At 44.7% G+C, this 19375-nt stretch overlaps 2 protein-coding genes and 1 pseudogene across 2 annotated transcripts; all 3 read right to left on the bottom strand.

Annotated features, from left to right (window-relative positions):
• Positions 1-2586: 2586 nt before the first annotated feature.
• On the bottom strand, positions 2587-4391 carry LOC100193556 (40S ribosomal protein S5-like). The gene is made up of 4 exons (NM_001367033.1): positions 4250-4391; positions 3887-4158; positions 3016-3219; positions 2587-2929 (listed from the first exon to the last, which is right to left on the bottom strand). Exons 1-4 carry the CDS (start codon positions 4316-4318, stop codon positions 2875-2877), a joined length of 600 nt encoding a protein of 199 aa, NP_001353962.1. The 5' UTR covers positions 4319-4391; the 3' UTR covers positions 2587-2874.
• A 3196-nt stretch (positions 4392-7587) lies between these two features.
• On the bottom strand, positions 7588-14036 carry LOC103634714 (Monocopper oxidase-like protein SKU5). Its single transcript, XM_008657299.3, has 8 exons — positions 11959-14036; positions 10732-10823; positions 9936-10636; positions 9222-9292; positions 8767-8856; positions 8502-8678; positions 8217-8307; positions 7588-8108 (listed from the first exon to the last, which is right to left on the bottom strand). Exons 1-7 carry the CDS (start codon positions 12376-12378, stop codon positions 8254-8256), a joined length of 1605 nt encoding a protein of 534 aa, XP_008655521.1. The 5' UTR covers positions 12379-14036; the 3' UTR covers positions 7588-8108; positions 8217-8253.
• On the bottom strand, positions 13666-15468 carry LOC103636716 (SPX domain-containing membrane protein OsI_08463-like; annotated as a pseudogene).
• Positions 15469-19375: the final 3907 nt, after the last annotated feature.

The following is a 19375-nucleotide window of genomic DNA, read 5'->3' as shown; positions in this document are numbered from 1 at the left end:
CTCCCATGGCTTGTAGTGGGCTTTTCGCCGGTCTCCATCTCCTTCTTGGCGTGATCTCCCGACATCACTTCGAGCGGTTAGGCTCTAATGAAGCACCGGGCTCTGATACCAATTGATAGTCGCCTAGAGGGGGGTGAATAGGGCGAAACTGAAATTTACAAATATAAACACAACTACAAGCCGAGTTAGTGTTAGAAAAACGAGTCCGCGAGAGAGGGCGCAAAACAAATCGCAATCGGATAATGAAGTGTGTGACACGCGGATTTGTTTTACCGAGGTTCGGTTCTTTCAAACCTACTCCCCGTTGAGGAGGCCACAAAGGCCGGGTCTCTTTCAACCCTTCCCTCTCTCAAACGGTCCCTCGGACCGAGTGAGCTTCTCTTCTCAAATCAAAGCCGGGAACAAAACTTCCCCGCAAGGGCCACCACACAATTGGTGCCTCTTGCCTTGATTACAATTGAGTGTTGATCACAAGAGCAAGTGAGAAAGAAAAGAAGCAATCCAAGCGCAAGAGCTCAAATGAACACGGCAAATCACTCTCACTAGTCACTAGGGCTTTTGTGTGGAATTGGAGAGGATTTGATCTCTTTGGTGTGTCTAGAATTGAATGCTAGAGCTCTTGTAGTAGTTGGGAAGTGGAAAACTTGGATGCAATGAATGGTGGGGTGGTTGGGGTATTTATAGCCCCAACCACCAAACTTGACCGTTGGTGGAGGCTGCTGTTCGATGGCGCACCGGACAGTCCGGTGCACACCGGACATGTCCGGTGCTCCCGCCACGTCATCACTGCCGTTGGATTCTGACCGTTGGAACTTCTGACTTGTGGGCCCGCCTGGGTGTCCGGTGCACACCGGACATGTACTGTTCACTGTCCGGTGTGCCGGTATGGGCACGCCTGCCTTCTGCGCGCGCTGCGCGCGCAATTAATGCTCCGCAGGGAGCCGTTGGGGCGAAGATAGCCGTTGCTCCGGAGTTGCACCGGACAGTCCGGTGCACACCGGACATGTCCGGTGAATTATAGCCATAGGAAGCTCCGCCTCGCCCGACCCCAGGGCTCGGACTCAACCTCGACCCCGGAAGACGGTCTCCGCCTCGCCCGACCCCAGGGCTCGGACTCAACCTCGACCCCGGAAGACGGTCTCCGCCTCGCCCGACCCGAGGGCTCGGACTCAGCCTCGACCTCGGAGGAGTCACCGCCTCGCCCGACCTTTGGCTCGGACCGACCACGTTAAGGGGGGCCCATCATTACCCTACCCCAAGCTAGCTTAGGCTACGGGGAACTAGACCGGCGTCCCATCTGGCTCGCCCCGGTAAACATGTAATGATGGCACCCCGCGTGCTCTCATGACGACGACGGTTCTCAGCCCCTTACGGAAGCAAGGAGACGTCAGCAAGGACCCGACAGCCCCGACAGCTGTGCTTCTACAGGGCTCAAGCCCTCCTCCGACGGCCATGACATCACATGAACAGGGCACCAACACCTCTCCGACAGCCACGTCGGCATGTACATAGGGCTCTGGCTCCTCTCTGCTAGACATGTTAGCATATTGCTACACCCCCCATTGTACACATGGACCCTCTCCTTACATCTATAAAAGGAAGATCCAGGGCCCTCGTACGAAAAAAGGTGGCCGCGCGGGAGGACGGGCTGACGGACAGTCTCTCTCTCTCCCTCTCCCTCGCGAACGCTTGTAACCCCCTACTGCAAACGCATCCGCCCTGGGCGCAGGACAACACGAGCCGCGGTTCCCTTTTTTGTTCCCTCTTGTGTTCCGTCTCGCGCCGACCCATCTGGGCTGGGACACGCAGCGACAATTTACTCGTCGGTCCAGGGACCCCCCAGGGTCGAAACGCCGACAAGAGCTCTCTAAGATTTCACCCCTATTTTTCCATCTTCCATAGAAGTTACCACTAAATTCTCTCTATACTCTCCTAACCATAAAATATCTTTTCTTATACCTAATTATCACCCATGAGTGTTTGGCGCTCGGGTTATCTGCAGCAGCGCACCACCCTTCCATCCTCTCCCCTAACACTGCTCACGTCGTAGCGGCTGCAGTAACCACGCTACCACCCGCACCGCTGCTCCCTACCTTGCACCCTACCTAGTGTCCCCCTTTTCTCTCACAGCAGATCAAGGGGATACTGTGACAGCCCCCCTTCCGTAAAATCCATGCATGCGAGTATTTTTTAGTTGAAAAAAAGTGGTAATAAATGATGAATAGATATGGAAAATAATATTTATAGTTGTAGTGGGTATAGAGGGAGTATTTAGGAGAACCGCTGCTGAAGATGAAAAAATATAAGGAAAAATAGGGGAATAGTGATATAGGAGAAAAAATTTAAGGATAACGGTTGCGAATAGCCTCACCACAAAATGGAGGGACAGACAAATATACCGCCGTCGATTAGGGCGTGCGCTGGGCCGCACTCCTGTTGCCAGCATGCAGGACACGGAGAGACGGGAGGAGCGTGCGTACGCTCCATAGGCTTAACCAGCCTGAACCGCGGAAGCACGAAAACATAGAACCGGCCGTGTCTACTTCCCACAACTACCCTGTTACCATTGGTACGCATACAGCGACAGCAACAAAGCAGACAATTCAAATGCAGAATCATCTCAATACTCATACGCATACATAATACAGACTATAGAATAAAGAAAAATGACAAGAGAACTGGAGTTCGGTAAACCAGGCACCAAACATTTCTGTTCCCAATCAACTACATTACTCAGTAATTTTAATTGTGCACTGAAAACCAAAACCGCATATAGGTCTCAAAAAACTCTAAACATTGGTAAAACAAGAACCGATACGACTGCCAGCGACATAAAAGTTTCCAGCGCAGAGTGCACCAGGATACAAGCTCAGTTCAACGGTTGGCCTTGGCAACACGCTCAATCTCGTCCTTCTTCTTGATGGCGTAACTGTAACAAGAATTGGCACGAATGAGAACAATTTCACATCGTGCGGAATCACAGATAGACAAGAAGCAAACAGGCAACATATGTACCTGTTGGATGAGCCCTTGGCAGCGTTGATCAGCTCATCTGCAAGGCACTCGGCAATGGTTTTGATGTTCCGGAAAGCACTCTCCCTGGCACCAGTGGTGAGGAGGTAGATGGCCTGGTTCACCCTCCTCAGGGGTGAGATATCCACGGCCTGCCTCCTCACAACACCAGCGGAACCAATACGGGTGGCATCCTCACGGGGTCCACTGCAAGACAATAGCAGCACATCACAACAGTTTCACATCTCACGACCCAACATGTAAGCTATATATTGAGCTATAGTTTCCCATATCAAAAGCACATGACTTTTGTGGTGCATGGTGCATGATAATTTGGCAGCTCAAATATGTAAATGGCTACAAAGAGCATTCTTGGCATAAAGAATGACAATTGAAGGGAACTAACATGAGCCATGAAAACAGATGGGCACAAAAGCACTCTGAGATAATACACCAGACTACATATCCACATTTTATATGGAACTTGAAACAGTGCAGTGCATCGCCATATGGTTAAACTAGTGGTTAAACTAGCATGTCACAGCTTAAAGACATACCAGGATGCACAACAGCACACTCTGATATGATGGGAAACTTTGTCATAGCATTCAATTTGAATTTCAGCAACTAGGCATTTATACAGGACCATGCTATCAGATATAAAAGAGTAGCAGCAACCGGAATGGAACTAATATATAAGGCTATCAAAGAAAAATACCCTTTGGAACACAGAAATTATAGATGAATTTCATAGGAATAAGTTCAATTACACAGAAATACACACACGGTTCAGGGGGGGATCCAGCATACTGAATGGAATCAACATATAGTAACGAGTAGGTTTAACGGTTATTAGCCGAGATTAAGACTGTACCTGTTGATGATCGCGTCGACGACGACCTGGATGGGGTTGGCATCGGTGAGCAGGTGGATGATCTCCAGGGTATGCTTGATGATGCGGACAGCCATGACCTTCTTGCCGTTGTTGCGCCCGTGCATCATGAGCGAGTTTGTGAGGCGCTCGACGATCGGGCACTGCGCCTTGCGGAACCGCTTCTTGGAGTAACGTCCCGCGGTGTGCGGCAGGTACATCGCGTGCTTCGTCGCGTTCACAGCGAGGTAGTCGTTCAGCGAGATGTCGTTCACCTGCAGATTTCATCGTCGGTTCCATCCACTGCTAGTAGCGGCAAGGCTAAAGAATCGAAGCATGCAGAGATGCGAAGACTCGTTCGCGTACCTGGACATCATCGAAGGTCCAGCGGTTGAAGAGCTTCGGCGTGTCCTGTTGCTGCTCCACCTCCGCCATGGCTGAGATCGAGAGAGCGATGTGCTGCGGCGGCTGCTGCGCTTGGCGAGGCGGACGCGGCGGCGGCTGGAAGCGACGAAACCCTAGGAAAGACTCCTCCCGCGGGGTGCAGGGTGGGTATTAATAGGGAGAGCCTCCCGGGCTAGGGTTTCTGATCCGACGGCTGTCGTCTCATCTGCCGGACGGTCCCAGACTCCATGTCCATGACATCCCATAAGCGGATCGGGTTTTGGTGTTTAGGCCTTTGGGCCCATTCTCTCTTTTCTTGAGAAAATAGACAATCCTAAGTGAGCTGGGCTTTCTAAACTCCATTCGGTCATATTCGTCTCCGCAAATTCGCAATACAAATGGGCCGGCCCAAAAACAACGCGCGGTGCATGTGAAAATAATAACCGAGCAGTACCTCGTCGATTTTTTTAAAAAACAAAATACATCGTCGCTTAGTGGAACAAATAGCATTTCCTCAACTTGTATAATTATTTTAGAAAAAATAATAGATTTCATTGCAGTCTCTGCACGAGTTGTTTACTCAAACAGAGTTAAAAGTTCATTTATACTTTACGTTATCAATTTATTGAATGACGCTATTATTATATGTTTGTGACTTTTTTACCGTGGATCGTAGTACAGACGCATATGCTTACATACATACACACAATCAGATCTACGAACTAAGAGCATCTCCAAGAGCTCTCCATAAAACGACTTCTCAAAATTAGTTTTAAGGAATATCTAAATAATAAGTGAGGGTAAATTTTAATCATTTCTCCAACAGGTCCCTTAGTTAGTGTTTGGTTGAAGAGCCAAGTAGAACGGAACCATTCTATCCCAGTTTTGTTGCTGTTTGGTTATAAAGGAACTAGAACGGAATGACTCCAATTATGGAATATTCTCCTCAAATCCGGAACCATTCCGCTCCAAAAAATCAACCGAACGGAGCCGCTCCGTTCTCATCCCGCTCTCACAGTCACGCTCCGTTCCGTTCACTCTGCAACCAAACAAAAAACAGAGCCGCTCCGTTCCAGATTACCAAACACAGAACAGAACGGCTCCGTTCCTAGAATCAGGGATGAAACGACTCCATTCTACTTGGCTCCTCAACCAAACATCTTAAAGCAGCAGTTTGTTTCTGGGGAGCCCAAAAAACCCCTCATTTGTAGCTACAAATGAGGGAGTTTTAAGGGCTATGAAAAAGTTGGGGGCGCTTTAGAGGAACTGTTGGAGACATGTTTTTGTGTTTTTCCAAAAAAATAGATTTAGGGGAGACTTCTGGGGAGCTTTTGGAGATGCTATAAGGGGGAAACGAGAGAGAAATATTGTTTCGTCCGGTACTGTATTCCGTTTTAACTATGATCTGATCGTTTTCATATTTACAGAGAAAAACAGAAACGAGATGATATATTTTAGAAACAGGAATAAAAATGGTTTAGTGTTTTCCGTTCGTATTTCTAGATTCCTATTTTTTATCGGAATTTTCTCATGTTTTAGTTTTACTCGTGCAAACGAGATCGATGTCACAGAAAACAATAGACAAAAATACATCCTTAGCCTTATCCTATGTGGTCTGTTTGCTTAATATATGTTCTCTATTCTTGTTTACTAGAAACTATAATGGTATGAACTAGCTTTGTTGGATAATACTATTGTGGTTTAAATTTTATTGAACTATCTTGTGCAACTTGTATTGAATAATTCTAATGTTTTTGTCTTTGCACGGGAACTACGATGGCTTTAAAACTGAAGCATGTGAACTATGATGTTTATGATCGCCTGGTGGATTGAGATTTGCTTGCATAATCTTTGATGTTATCATGTAGCCCATTACGTACAACCTTACATACCCCCTCTTATCTTGTGTATCCGTAAATTTTGGTTGATGATTGAAGAATGTTGATGGAAAAAATGTTGCCTAAAATTTATGTGTTCTAATATGGTATACGGACAAGTTTATATACACGAGGATATTTTTTTATTCTAATTGTGTTTTGTGTAATCTTGTTGTCCAAGAGACATCAATACACACACCCCCACACCCCCCCACACACACACATATATATATATATATATATATATATATATATATATATATATATATATATATATATATATATAAAGATTATTCATTACATACAACAATACAAAGAGTAGAGCAAAATTTATGACAAGATGTGCATATTTTGCTAGGAGTAGGTGTTGTAATGGGCTCTACATTTTACACTATAAAATTTAAGAATCGAATCAGATTAGGATCTTATTCATATTCATTTTTGAACTAAAATTAATTAAGGTTCCTAACTTATCGTGAAGAAATATTTGGATGGTGATCCATTACCATCCTAGGAGGCAAGGAAATAAGCAATTTGTTAGTGGATATATAATTTTATCAAAAATAGCGGGTATACAATTTGTCAAAAAAATAACACTAGAGGATTAGAGGCATGCTTGATTCTCGACTAATTGTGTTACAACTTGCCTAAGATTTCTTTACTATTAAAGAACTAATATTAGATAGAAAAAGTTAAACAAACTATAGCAAAGTAGCCACCGAAACAAACAGGCTAGAGCCCATCGATAAAATGTTTGGAAACATTATTGAAACTACGATTTTTCTGTCTAACAAAAACAATATTACAGGTCTCAGTAGTTGATTGTATTGGTATTGCATTGCATCGTGGTTATATATCATACCTATAGCTTGGGTAAGGGCGTAAGGCAATGTAAAATGGGTTTCTACTTTATCTTAGGCTGCATAGCGAGTGCAGGAAGAATGGACTGCATGGCGGATGAAGAAGGGAGGCTGCATAGTCGGATACGCAAGATTTGACAAGAATTATGGGATACCACCAACTGCTTAAGAGGGTGTTTGAATGCATTAGAGTTAATAATTGATTGACTAAAAAATTGCTAATGGAATTACGTAACTAACAAATAGCTAGCTGACTATTAACTAATTTACTAAAAATAGCTTAGATGTCTACAACTAATTTTAGCCAATAACTATTAGCTCTAGTACACTAGAACACTTCAACCGAGGTAACCAAATAAGGTTGAACTGCACACGGAGCCTAGATAAATAGTTAGGCTATTTTCAGTGTATAGTTTCATTGCTCTGTTACTGAAAATGTCACATTATCTTCGTGTATGATGAGGTTCATGTAAATGAAAATAAATATCTCATTTTGATGAAACTCTCTCTATCTATGTCCTTATTAAATTTTTGTTATTATATCATCATCCTTGTTTATATGGTGAGATATTTAATGAAGATGAAACTCAAATGAAATTTGCACTTTGAATAGGCTTATACAGCCAACCAAACCAAACAGATCCTGTGCAGCCCCTGTACTCATATCCTATGCTATGCGTGCCCTGTACTCATGTAGCAAACCTTCCTACGAATAATAGCGGTCTTTCCTTGCTTCTTCCTGATTTCTTCCAAATTACAATTTGGCATCAAAGGAGGTGAAATGTACAAATCAAGGAAATAATATCTATCCCTTCTCATGAAATGAAATAAAAAAGAATAACAAGACTGACACCTGACCGGACTTCACAAGCAGCCAGCTCCAGCTTAAACCAGCAACGGAACTCCCCAACTCATCAAGCAGATTACTTGCTGCTCATCAACTGGCCATTCAACACGCCCTTGAACCCTGTTGCTACGACTCTTCAAACTGATCCTGTACAGTTTTAGTCACTTGCTGACTTGCCTCTACCTACACTCTTGATATAGACAGCTCCACTCCGGGAGTATGGTCGTATTGCAAATCATGGTCAGAGGTACTGCAGCCTGAAGCAGCATAAAAGTTCTCATTCAGGATTTCACAAATTGATAAAATTGAAAGGATCTATCTATGCAGGAAGAGCTGTGCATATGAGTTGGAAGTTACAGCATTACAATGAACCGACATGTCCTGAACCTCCATCCACCAAGGCTACCTAGAACTGCTTGGCTGCTGTGTCTCCCCAACTCTTTCAATTTCAACTGCCTGCCGATGCGGTACCATTGCACAAAGTTTATTTGTCAGGAATTTTAACCAAGTACAAGCAGCATTTAGCAAAGCAAACGGATGAAGAAACAAACATCCTAAGCTGCACAAAGTACGTATTATGGTATGCACATATTCTACAGCACTAAATATCAGATATGTGAAGATCTGCTGAAGAACAAGAAATAATGTACCATGTCAGCGGGCTCCTTAGGTTTGCTCCCGTTAGAGGTTCCTCTTCTAGTTGGTTTTCTTATCTTGTGGAAGGATCCATGGATGGAATCCATCACCGAGCCTTCAGGCCACTTTCCACTTCTATCGGTTGGATCCAAGTTGCTTGGACCCCATGTGTACATGACAAACTTCCGAACCTGTTAGCAGTGACATCAACATAGCTTATTGATCAAGGAGACAGATGTATGGGTATGGTACTTATCTTTGGATCAAGATGTGTTTTACCTTGTTCCAATTTCGTTGAGCGCGTTGTTTGCTCAGGATTTTCAGCATTCTGGTATCCTCGTCACGAAGCTTCTTTATTCTGCCTTCACACTGAAAAGTCACTTATTAATTACAGAAGCAGTTGCATACGAAATCCATGTGCATGCTACTAAACAGAAATTACATGGTGATTCCTTAGTTTCGGTGTCGCAAAGGGTCAGAAATTTCTCAGTGTGACTGTGAATCATAATACCAAATAGTTGTATCGATGAATCTGAAGTGGGCCAGTAAATGGTAAAAAATGGATTTAAAGCAATCATAAATTGATAGTGAAGTTTTAGGCTAATGTAACAGACTGTAGAAAGACTGGAGGAGTTTCATAAATCAAAACGATGGCAAAGTATTGACATAACTCTCGAACACTCAGGAGAGCAGTATTGACATACTTAACATCGAATACAGGTAAGATGACTTACTTGAGCCATGAGACAGAGAAAAAATGCAACACTGAAGGCATACAGGCCACCAATACTCGCAAGAATACTGACTGCAGACAAAAAACTACCATCAGATGTGAGGAATGTGCAGTGGAAGTACACAGATTATTAGCTCAAGTTCAACTACATAACTCGTATGACTTATAGTAAATTCTATTGAGCACTTGAGACAACATTATCATATGGGCCCAGATCACAAACAAGTATTTAACTGTGGAGTGACAAAGGTGTTGTCTATTGCTCATTTATGTTTTTTGGTTGTTTTAGTTTTCATGTACACAGGAAATCAACCTACGAAAACGACCTAAAATATGGTTGTGGATTAAATATTTTCAGAACTGGAGTAGCAATGCAAGATGAGTTATTGTACCAGGTTCAGGATTGAGTTAATTTCAGAAAGCTATGCATTGTTGTTTTTGGAACGAAATTTCCAGCATGCTTAATAACTATAAAGCATATATGAACTAAATACATGAAACAACTAAACCCAAATCCAGTCTCTTTGAAGTTTATACAGACTTAATGTCTAAATGTTTATCTATTCAAATAACACTACCCATGGGTATTTAGCAACGTGACCTGTGTAACTATATCGGTATCATTATCTGTAAATGAACAATGATAAAATTTAAAACTTTGCTGCTCCTTAGACTGGAATCAACGTAACTTTGCATGGTTTCATGAGATGCTCACCTGGGCCAAGCACATTCTCATTGCTGATCTCCACAATATAGTCAGAAAGATAACTTATGAAGAGTGTAGTATTTATAACTCCATCTCTAGGGTTGTGCAAGGAAGCATTCAAGCTGCTCAGATCTGATAAGATAGAACCTTGAGTGAAGTCCTGAACAAGTGGCTGCAAGAGCTTCAAGCCATGAAGGTGGTTGTATATCTGAGGAAACAATTGAATTTTGAGCACATTGGAATCCGGCCCTCTGAATGTTTTCAGCTTGGCATCATCATAGTTGTCAGAGCTTAAAGTACCACTCACAAAGCTCATATCTTTATAATCTCCATGTTCCCTCGCAGTCAAGTTAAATTGGAAGCCAACAGCGGCAGCCGGTTGCCTTGGCAGGTCAACAAACTGCCAGGATACATAGTGGTCTCTTGGAGGGATTCGGCAGCCATTGCACTTTAGTGTAATTGATGGGCCCTCACTCGTGTTCTGGCAACTGTAGGTCAAGAGTGTTGACAGTGGCAGTACCCTGAAGTCCATAAACCCAGGAGTTCCCATTGCTATTGTAGAAGGTGCCACTACTTGGGCGCAAGACATGCTTGAGACAGTGGTTATGTGAAACTCAAGGTCATTCACGAAATCTAGCAAATCCGGAGCATTAGCTGGTTTCACTCGATGTACTTGGGCGTTACGCCTGTTGATGGCTTGATACAGCAGACTGCAACAGTCAAGCAGATAGTAATTCATGAGCTTTACTGATGGAGCAGCTAATTCCAATACATACAGAGAATAATATATAATAAGGTTGCTTACACTATGACTAATCCAAGGAATAGTATCAAGGTAGCCACTGAGAACGTGCCGCCCAGCTCTGTTTTTCTTTTCCTCAGTACTTTCTGATCATTCTGGATTTCAAGAGGGTACAACAATGCAACTTTCAGGGAAGAAAAGAAGATAGGGATTTTTGAGACATGGGCAAATTAATGTCTCGATTACAACAGGATTACGTGGGTCTTTGTTCATTCAACTGGAAAGATATTTTCATATAATGTGCGAATGGTATGAATGAATGTAAAGCAGGGTCATATTCACAAATATGAACGTCAAAGTCAAGAAGAGATGTGTCTACGACTAAAACTGACCAGTGACCAAAGCATGAAAAGGACCTTGAAGTCATGTTCCAGATAATAAATTGTTGCTGAATTAGCTGAATTATTAGTCAAAGTTGTTAGCTGAATTAGCTGGCTAAGTATTAGCTAGCTAACTAAGCTAACTATTAGCTGAGGTGTTCTAAACCTGAAGCTAATAGGTTGTTATGATAAGCTAAATTACTTTACTACCCATGTCTCTTTTTCTGATAAGCTAAAGGTAGAAAAGGCCAAGGACAATATGGTCATCAACAATTTATTAGCTGGTTTTAGCTAAGTTGAGGCAGTTAACAACTAACGACTATTTGAAGTATAACTAATAATTAGCTGGTCCATTACATTCTAAACCTCTCGGCTAATTTTAACTGCTAACTATTAGTTTTATTTGTGTGACATGTTAATTTTAACCTACTGATCTGCTAGCCGTTTGTTAGGTTGATTGTAACATCCGGTTATGCTACCTCTTGCTGGCACGTGCCAATCCGGCATCAACAACACTGGTATGTCCGGTTGGCCACAAAGGTAAGGAAATTCCAAGAAATCCAAGACAGCAGTGCCATGGAAACGACGCAATCCAAGGCGTAAAAAACGCGTGTACAAAGTGGCGAAGCAATCGCCGATGGATTTTATAATCCGAAACGCCGCGGCGAAGCAAACCAAGCCAATTCCGAAAGGGGAAAGCCGGAAAGGTAACCTACAACCGGGTGTTTTGGGTAGCGGAAAGAATAAGCAGCAGCAGAGAGCAGGGGACAACGAGTGAAATTGCAAGCTTAATTATTCAATAGTAGAGTCGAATTAAATTGCTTATTAGAGAGAATTCTTCTGTTGAAAAAAAAATGTGAAACAAAATGGAAGGAAATAAGTAAGATGTTGTAGGTTTAAGGACACAGACCGCATAGTGGTTGTTGTCGAAGATGCAGTCGAGGCGGCTGACCCAGAACCGGGCGCCGAAGAGCTTCTTGTGGCGCTCGGGGTCCTGGCCGGCGAACCTGGCGGCGGCGCAGAAGGCGAGCCAGGAGAGCAGCGTGAGGAGCGCGACCCAGAGGATGACGGCCTGGGACTGGGTGAGGCGGCGGACGACGTCGAGAGAGAGGACCGGGGTCAGGAAGTAGAAGCTCTGGTTCCGGGACGCGCCTACGGATCCGACCTGCCAGTCGCCGAACCCGTCGCCGCTGCGGGGCAATGACACGCAGCTGGTACTGGCGCTGCTTGCGTTGCCGCCGCCGGTGGAATTGGTGAAGAGGTAGTACCCAGGGTCGCAGGCGCAGAGAGTGGCGTTGTACACGAACATGTGCGCCGCCGCGCACGCCATGGCTGAAGAAAGCGCCGCTGGGCCGGCCTTTCTGCTGCTTGCGCGGCAAGATCGACCGGCAGCTGCTAACGGAGTGGCGGACGGTGACTCAACCGACTGCCGTGCTGGAAGCTGGGCTGGACCGCTGGAGGTATCGCGATGCTAAATTCCTAACCAGCCGACTGGGTCAATCACATCAGCGTCCGGAAGGTGGGCGGCTAGCTCAGCTTCTGGTCCTCCAACCACCGGAAAGGTCGAGAGGAGCCAGGGGAAGATGGAAAGGAGATGAGGAAAGGTCGAGCAAGGAAGACATGGATGGAAAAGCCTGGTGCCTAGGAATCGAATCGGGTGCTTTGCTTTTGCTGTGCTCTGGACTGCCAGATGCAAGCTCCGAGGGTGACTCCAGTCGAATCCCCTGCTTTTCTCCGCCGGCTGGCTGCAGGCTGGAGCTGGTGCGGCGGACAGGCAGAGAAGAGAAGAGCCCTCCAGATTTCTTGAGCAGAGTTTGAGACAGCTTGCCCAACTCAAAACATATTTGTGATATCCTCGCTGAGCGTGCCAGAAAAATCTTAGAATAGAAGTTTTCTCATGTGTGCGTTTAAAGGACTTATATTCGTGACTATCAGAAATAAGTACCGGCTGTCATTGTGAAATGATGAACTCAGAAACGGATGGCAACGGCCAACGGATAACCTAAGCGGCGGATGGTGCCATACTGCCATCCCATCCTCAAGTCAGTTACTCGTAATCCGGAATAGGAAAATAACATCTCCAAATAGACTAGTTAAATAATTCGTCAAGCCAAAATTTGACTACTCAATAACAAAATAACTCTCCAACAGATTAGCTATCTGACTCGCCAAGTTATCAGACTCTTCAAATTGACTTTCTCACTAGTCAAATTTAGCTAGCCACCTGACTAGCCAAATTAGATAGATAGTTTGTTGGAGTGAGATGATACATAAAAAGTGTAATATTTATGAAAAAAATAAATAGATAGTCAAATATAGAGCTAAAAATAAAAAGTCTCTTGGAGATGCTCTAAGCACCGTTTGATTAGAAGGACTAATCTTTAGGCCATGTTTGATTTTAATTAGTCATAGGACTAAACTTTAGTTCTAAGACTAAACTTTAGTCCCTACCTGTTTGGTTTTAGAGACTAAACAAATTCTAAATCCATTAAATACATTATCAAAGACTCAAATGCCCTTCGAATACAACGTAGAAAAAAAAAGTAAAAGAAAGCAACCGTAGTGTTCTGTTATGATACAACGGTTGAAGAAGCAGTATGCCATACACCCAAATACACTACAGGTCGCGAGTCAGGGAGATACTAGGACGCTGGGACGCGAGGGCTGCTGGCAAACGCTGAGAGCTGAAACGCGAGGGCTGCTGATAGATGCTGGAAGACGCGAGGGACGTAGATGCTGGAAGACGGAGGGACGCGAGGACGCAAGGGCGCAAGGAAGGACGAAGATGCTGGCAGACGCTGGAATGTGAGGGCTGCTGGCAGATGCTAGAGAACGCGAGGACGTGAGGGACACAGATGCTGGCAGACGCTGGAAGACGCGAGGACGCTGGAACGCTGGAACGTAGATCCTAGCGGCGGAAGGTTGGGAAGGAAAGAGAGCTGGCGGCGGCGGAAGGTTAGGGATAACTTAAGGGCAGCTGAGGAAAAATCAGGTTTAGTCCCCTTTAGCCACCTCTTAAGGGATTAGGGACTAAATTGGTTTAGTTCCTTCTTTAGTCACTAGGTATGTGCCCGTGCGTTGCCACGAAGCTAAAAATCAGTATAAAATAGAAATACAGAACAACAAATATCACTATGATATCCAAAATCTGTATAACGAAATATCACCGTAACACTAATATTACATTGACAAGATAAATATATAATATTATTATAAATACATCGACTCAAATAGAACGCACTGATATCAAACAAACATTATAGAATTATTTAGAACTTGTTTGATGCTTCATGAATAAACTTCTAATCGAGGTCCTGAGATGAATCAAAACATGCAGGCAAATGAATGTCTGAACTTTAAACCCTGATGACAATTTTGAACTTGCCACGTTAGACTCTTGTTAGGGGGATGTCACCAACCAAAGGAGGGGTATGCACGCGACGATAGAGGCTAGACATATCACCAATGACGGCAGGAGGGTGGTGTTCAGCAGGCAGCTCTGCCCCACATATTCAGCAGCCGTGATAGTCATGTCGGCGGCAACGCGGGCCAGCGTCTCGGCCTCCGTCGAGAGTAGCCTGCCATTGTAAGTCTCACGGGAGAGCCTTGACGACATCACGAGAGAAAGGAGGAACAGGTTCACTCCTGCAACTGTGTAACACATTGCTCATAGGTGGTCAGAAACACGTGGGAATCACTACTTCAGGAACACGGCGCGCAACTTCAAAGTTCAGGTTACACTGGGCATGAGTTTTATGCAGTCACTACTTACCTTCGAGCACCTCGGCGAACACAAGCGTGATGAGAGATGACATGACATACTGGGGGACGGAGTAGTGAGGGGTCAAGCAGAAGCTCATGGCAATGTCGATTAATACCATGATCTCGGAGGCCACCAGGATTTGCCTTTGGTAGTTTAGCAAGAAAAACGAGTGCAGGATTAGCAAAATGCGATTGGGCTGATGGTCTCTCCGGTCTGGCTTTCATAGTAAGCGAATAGCGAACATCATGCACATACCTGTCCTAGAACAAGTTGGTGACGTAGCTCCAAATGATGACATTGACCGGAAGAACCGTCAGGCCAAGAACTGCCAGAAAGATTGCCACGATGTTAGTTGTTCACTTAAAATAGAACGTGGTCACAATACTCGACTCCGAGAGTAGGATTTCCATGGCGACCTTGAGCATGAAGAAGATCAGTATCTGAACCTGAGAAATTTCAGAGAACAGATATAAAGCCAATGCAGAGGAAATGGTGAGGAGACGCACCCACCATGCGTCCACGGAAGTAAAGGGCCATTGCAAGCAAAACATATGGAAAAAATGGTAGAGTATGTGGAACCTTCACATATGGTGTCAGCAATCTGTATGCTGCAGCAAGCGATGCCGCAAAGCGTATGAGATTCTTCGGGGTCGTCATTGACTCATTGTCATCTAAATTAGCTTTCTACATAAAGTGACCTTTATGCATGCCACTTTCAAGAAAATTAATGCTATGGGAATAGAGTTGTGCAGTGATTCAGTGTTATGTAGTGAAGCATAATTGAGGTGTACAGTGATTAAGTGTGCCAGACTGCCAGTGCTACTGCTACCAGTTAAATTTGTTTCTCCAGTTACTGGTACCAGTGAATAAGGGCTACTGCTATCATAGAATTAGGCACAAATAATAAAGTGTAGCTAGTGCACGATACAAAAGAGATTATGCTCTAAATTAGCTTTCTACACGCAGTGACCTTTAAACATGAAAGCCACTTTCAAGAAAATTAATGTTGTGGGCATAGAGGCTGGTCTACTTTTGCATAACATTAAAAAATTGGCATGTGACCTAGAGTCGTGTAGTGATTCAGTGTTTTGTAGTAAAGCATAATTGAGGTGTGCAGTTATTAAGTGTGCCAGTGCTACTGCTACCAGTTAAATTTGTTTCTCCAATTACTGGTACCAGTGAATAAGTGCTACTGCTATCATAGAATTATCCACAAATAATAAAGTGTAGCAAGTGCACGATACAAAAGAGATTCTTTTAAAACAGCTGCAATAAAAAATGATTCGCACCATCTAACTAACTGAAGCATAGCTTACCTGATGAAACAATGGTGTGATTAGGAGTCTGTCAGAGTAAAAACTGACAGCAGTAAACGGAGGGCAGCGGGGCGGTCATGAGTACTAATCTCCTTCAGCCGCGGTGACAAGATAATGGAGTCCTCTCCTTGATCCCCAAACTCCTGAAGAAAAGACACAATGAAATCAGAAGCGAACAACCCTACCATATTTTCTCTTGAAACAAAGTTGAACCATCATCACCTTTGGATAAAAAGAAAATCAACACTTTCCTGCTCGGTTTCATGTGTGTTTAAGATTTTTCTAGTTCAATTTCTCTGATTGGTCAGATATTTTTATATATATGATTAAGCACGAGAAAAAATCATGAGAATTCCAAGTCGCCACCGCCACGAATTGGCATCCAAAGGTGTGCTCACCTCCATGAAGCTGCGGAGAGTCTCCCCTACTCCTGCCATCACCTCCTTCTTTGGCTCCTCCTGCTCCACCTCGCTGCCCACCGCGATGTTCTCAACTACGAACAATTTCCCCACCATGAGACGGACGCAGCAAACCCTACTGGCCATCTGCTGCAAGAGAACGAACCTGTAGCCTGCTGAGGCGACGGCGGCGGCGCGAGATTCAGGTCTCCTCCGGTATCCGCGCAATCCACCGCTCCTGGCTCATCGTCATCTAGCAAGCAAATGTCAGGTCGTTTGAGGCAAAGATGCACACCACGCCAGCTGAGTACACCCCAATAATAAAGAAACCCTACTCCTAGCCTGAGAACTAAGAAACAGTACCTCGCGTTTGCCACGGCGGGGACGTGGCCGGCGCTGGTGAAGGCGGCGGCGAGGAGGATGCCCCAGCGGCGACCGGATCCGGCTCCATCGCTGCGATCTGTGATTCTATATAGAAGAGATTAGGATTGGGCAAATTGAATTTCGCACGGGAGGATGTCATTGTACTTGACGATTGCTTCGAAGATCCCAGATTGCTTTCCTATTCACTTTGAGGTAGAGGAAAACCTTCACATTGTCGTAGTCACTCTTGTTGACTTGGACCTAAAAGAAATATATTAGTGTGATTTAAGAAAAAAGTTGTTATAACAAAAATGTCAAGTTCAAACAGCTAATGAAATCGCCAATTTCAAGGGTGCATACCATGATTAGCAGCAGGGTAATATATGTCTTGGAGCTCTGTTAAGAATGCCCATGGAATTCCTGTGACAGTCTGCAAGCATATCAAATATATCTCCTGGAGCTCTAAGGGCCAAATGTCTAAGAAAATTATATGCCACAATAGCTACACAATTCTCTAACTTTCTTGTAATATGTTTTATATGATTAGTAGATGTCATATATACTGGTTTATTTTAAAATCTGGTTGATTTTTATGAGCACAAGCAGGTGCAAATAGTGTGCTTGCTTAAGGATGAATTGTGAAGGTGCCCCATGAGGGTGTTGCATAGAACTAATCTCCTTCTGACAACAGCTTATCAATTTGAACATGTGTTCCTGGAACAAGAACAAATTTAATCCCCAGACCATGGACAAGACATAAATTCCACAAGATAGCTAATGACAAGTTAATAGAATAAATGTCAAGAATAGAGTTTTGAGCTAAGCAAGTAAGCAAGATAATGCTAGGAAATGATTATTTTTCTGTGGTTTGGTTATCACTTTCATTTCAATCGATGATAAAATAAAATAGTAAGTAAATCTCTTAACAATATACCTTGTTTGCTGCATCCCTCGGTTTCCTTGTTGCCATTGTTGGCAGAAAAGTGTATGGCAACATCACAGAACTATGCTTGGTTTGGTCCTTGCACTCCATAAACCTGAACTGTAATGATGATTAAAGTTTATACCCGAATTCAATGCATTACATGATAGAAATGATTAACCATTGCTATAAAATTAAGCTATTTCTTTGGGTGTAGGTAGCATGTATAGACTCTCAAGGAACAAGCATCCTTATTCCTTACCAAGCAGGAGGACTTACTGTGCGGTTTATGAGGAGAGCACCACAATAATTCAAATTTTGTTTGAGGTCAGCTCTGCTAACCCCTTGCACATGCACCACCAAGCCAGCCTCACCGAGTTTTGTACTCCTTGATATTATCTTGTACCATGATCATGGATTATCCAAAAAACAAGTACAATTCTTGATATGAGGTTGATATCATATAACGATTCCATTGCACAAGAACCCTTTCCCACCTGCAAAGACGCGGAGTTTAAGTATTATTAGGATTTTTTTTGACTCGACAAAAAACAATGTGCAATTGCTTGAATGAAGGACCCCCTTTGTATTGTGCACTGAACTAAGGCAGATCTTTGCAGGCATGACAAGCACCCTACAGAATGGGGCCATTGCACATTAGCGACCTCGATCAATGCAGGAGAAGAGAAGAAGAGGGGCGAAGCCATGACACCAAATTACCTATCGAGGAAGAGGGCTACCTTGAGGGCATAGCAGAGGATTTTCACTGGTGCCCATCATCGACCTATTTACACTTACCAGAAGTAACGAATGCGCAAAATATATAGCAAGCGGATCTAAATGAGCAAAACTAACCCATGAAAAAAAATGCCAGGCCAAAGTTGTCGTAGGATCAAGTGCCTCTCCATCGATCACACCAGCAAGCATTATTGTCACGGAGTACCTAGAGCTCGATGAGCAGAGCCCCACGACGACGGCCATGGATGGTGGCGAGGCGGAGTCCAATGCAGACGCCACAACGCGGCCATGGATGGCGACGGCGGCCATCGCAGGGTCGAGCACGATCCGGGGCAGAGGGGTACACAATCCACGCACGGACTCACCTTCCATGGAGACTGCAGACGCCATAACGCGGATGCGGATGCGGACGCGGATCGAGGGCGGGGGCGACGATCCAGGGCAGAGGGGTACCTGTCGCGGACGCAGATTGAGGGCCGGCGCGGCGAGGGGGGAGGAAGGTGTCGACGGTGTGGGGCTTGAGGTGGTACAAGACGGCGGCTAGGGTTTCATCGGAGGCCGACGCCAACGCGACCATGGATGGCGACGGCGGCCATGGCAGGGTCGAGCACGATCCGGGGCAGAGGGGTACACAATCCACACGCGGACTCACCTTCCATGGAGACTGCAGACGCCACAACGTGGACGCGGACGCGGATCGAGGGCGGGGACGACGATCCAGGGCAGAGGGGTACCTGTCGCGGACGCAGATTGAGGGCCGGCGCGGCGAGGGGGGGAGGAAGGTGCCGACGGTGTGGGGCTTGAGGTGGTCCAAGACGGCGGCTAGG

This window comes from Zea mays, chromosome 8, assembly GCF_902167145.1.
Source record: "Zea mays cultivar B73 chromosome 8, Zm-B73-REFERENCE-NAM-5.0, whole genome shotgun sequence".
Lineage (NCBI taxonomy): Eukaryota > Viridiplantae > Streptophyta > Magnoliopsida > Poales > Poaceae > Zea > Zea mays.
The sequence above is the reverse complement of the archived record's forward strand: the minus strand, read 5'-3'. Positions and strand labels throughout refer to the sequence as shown.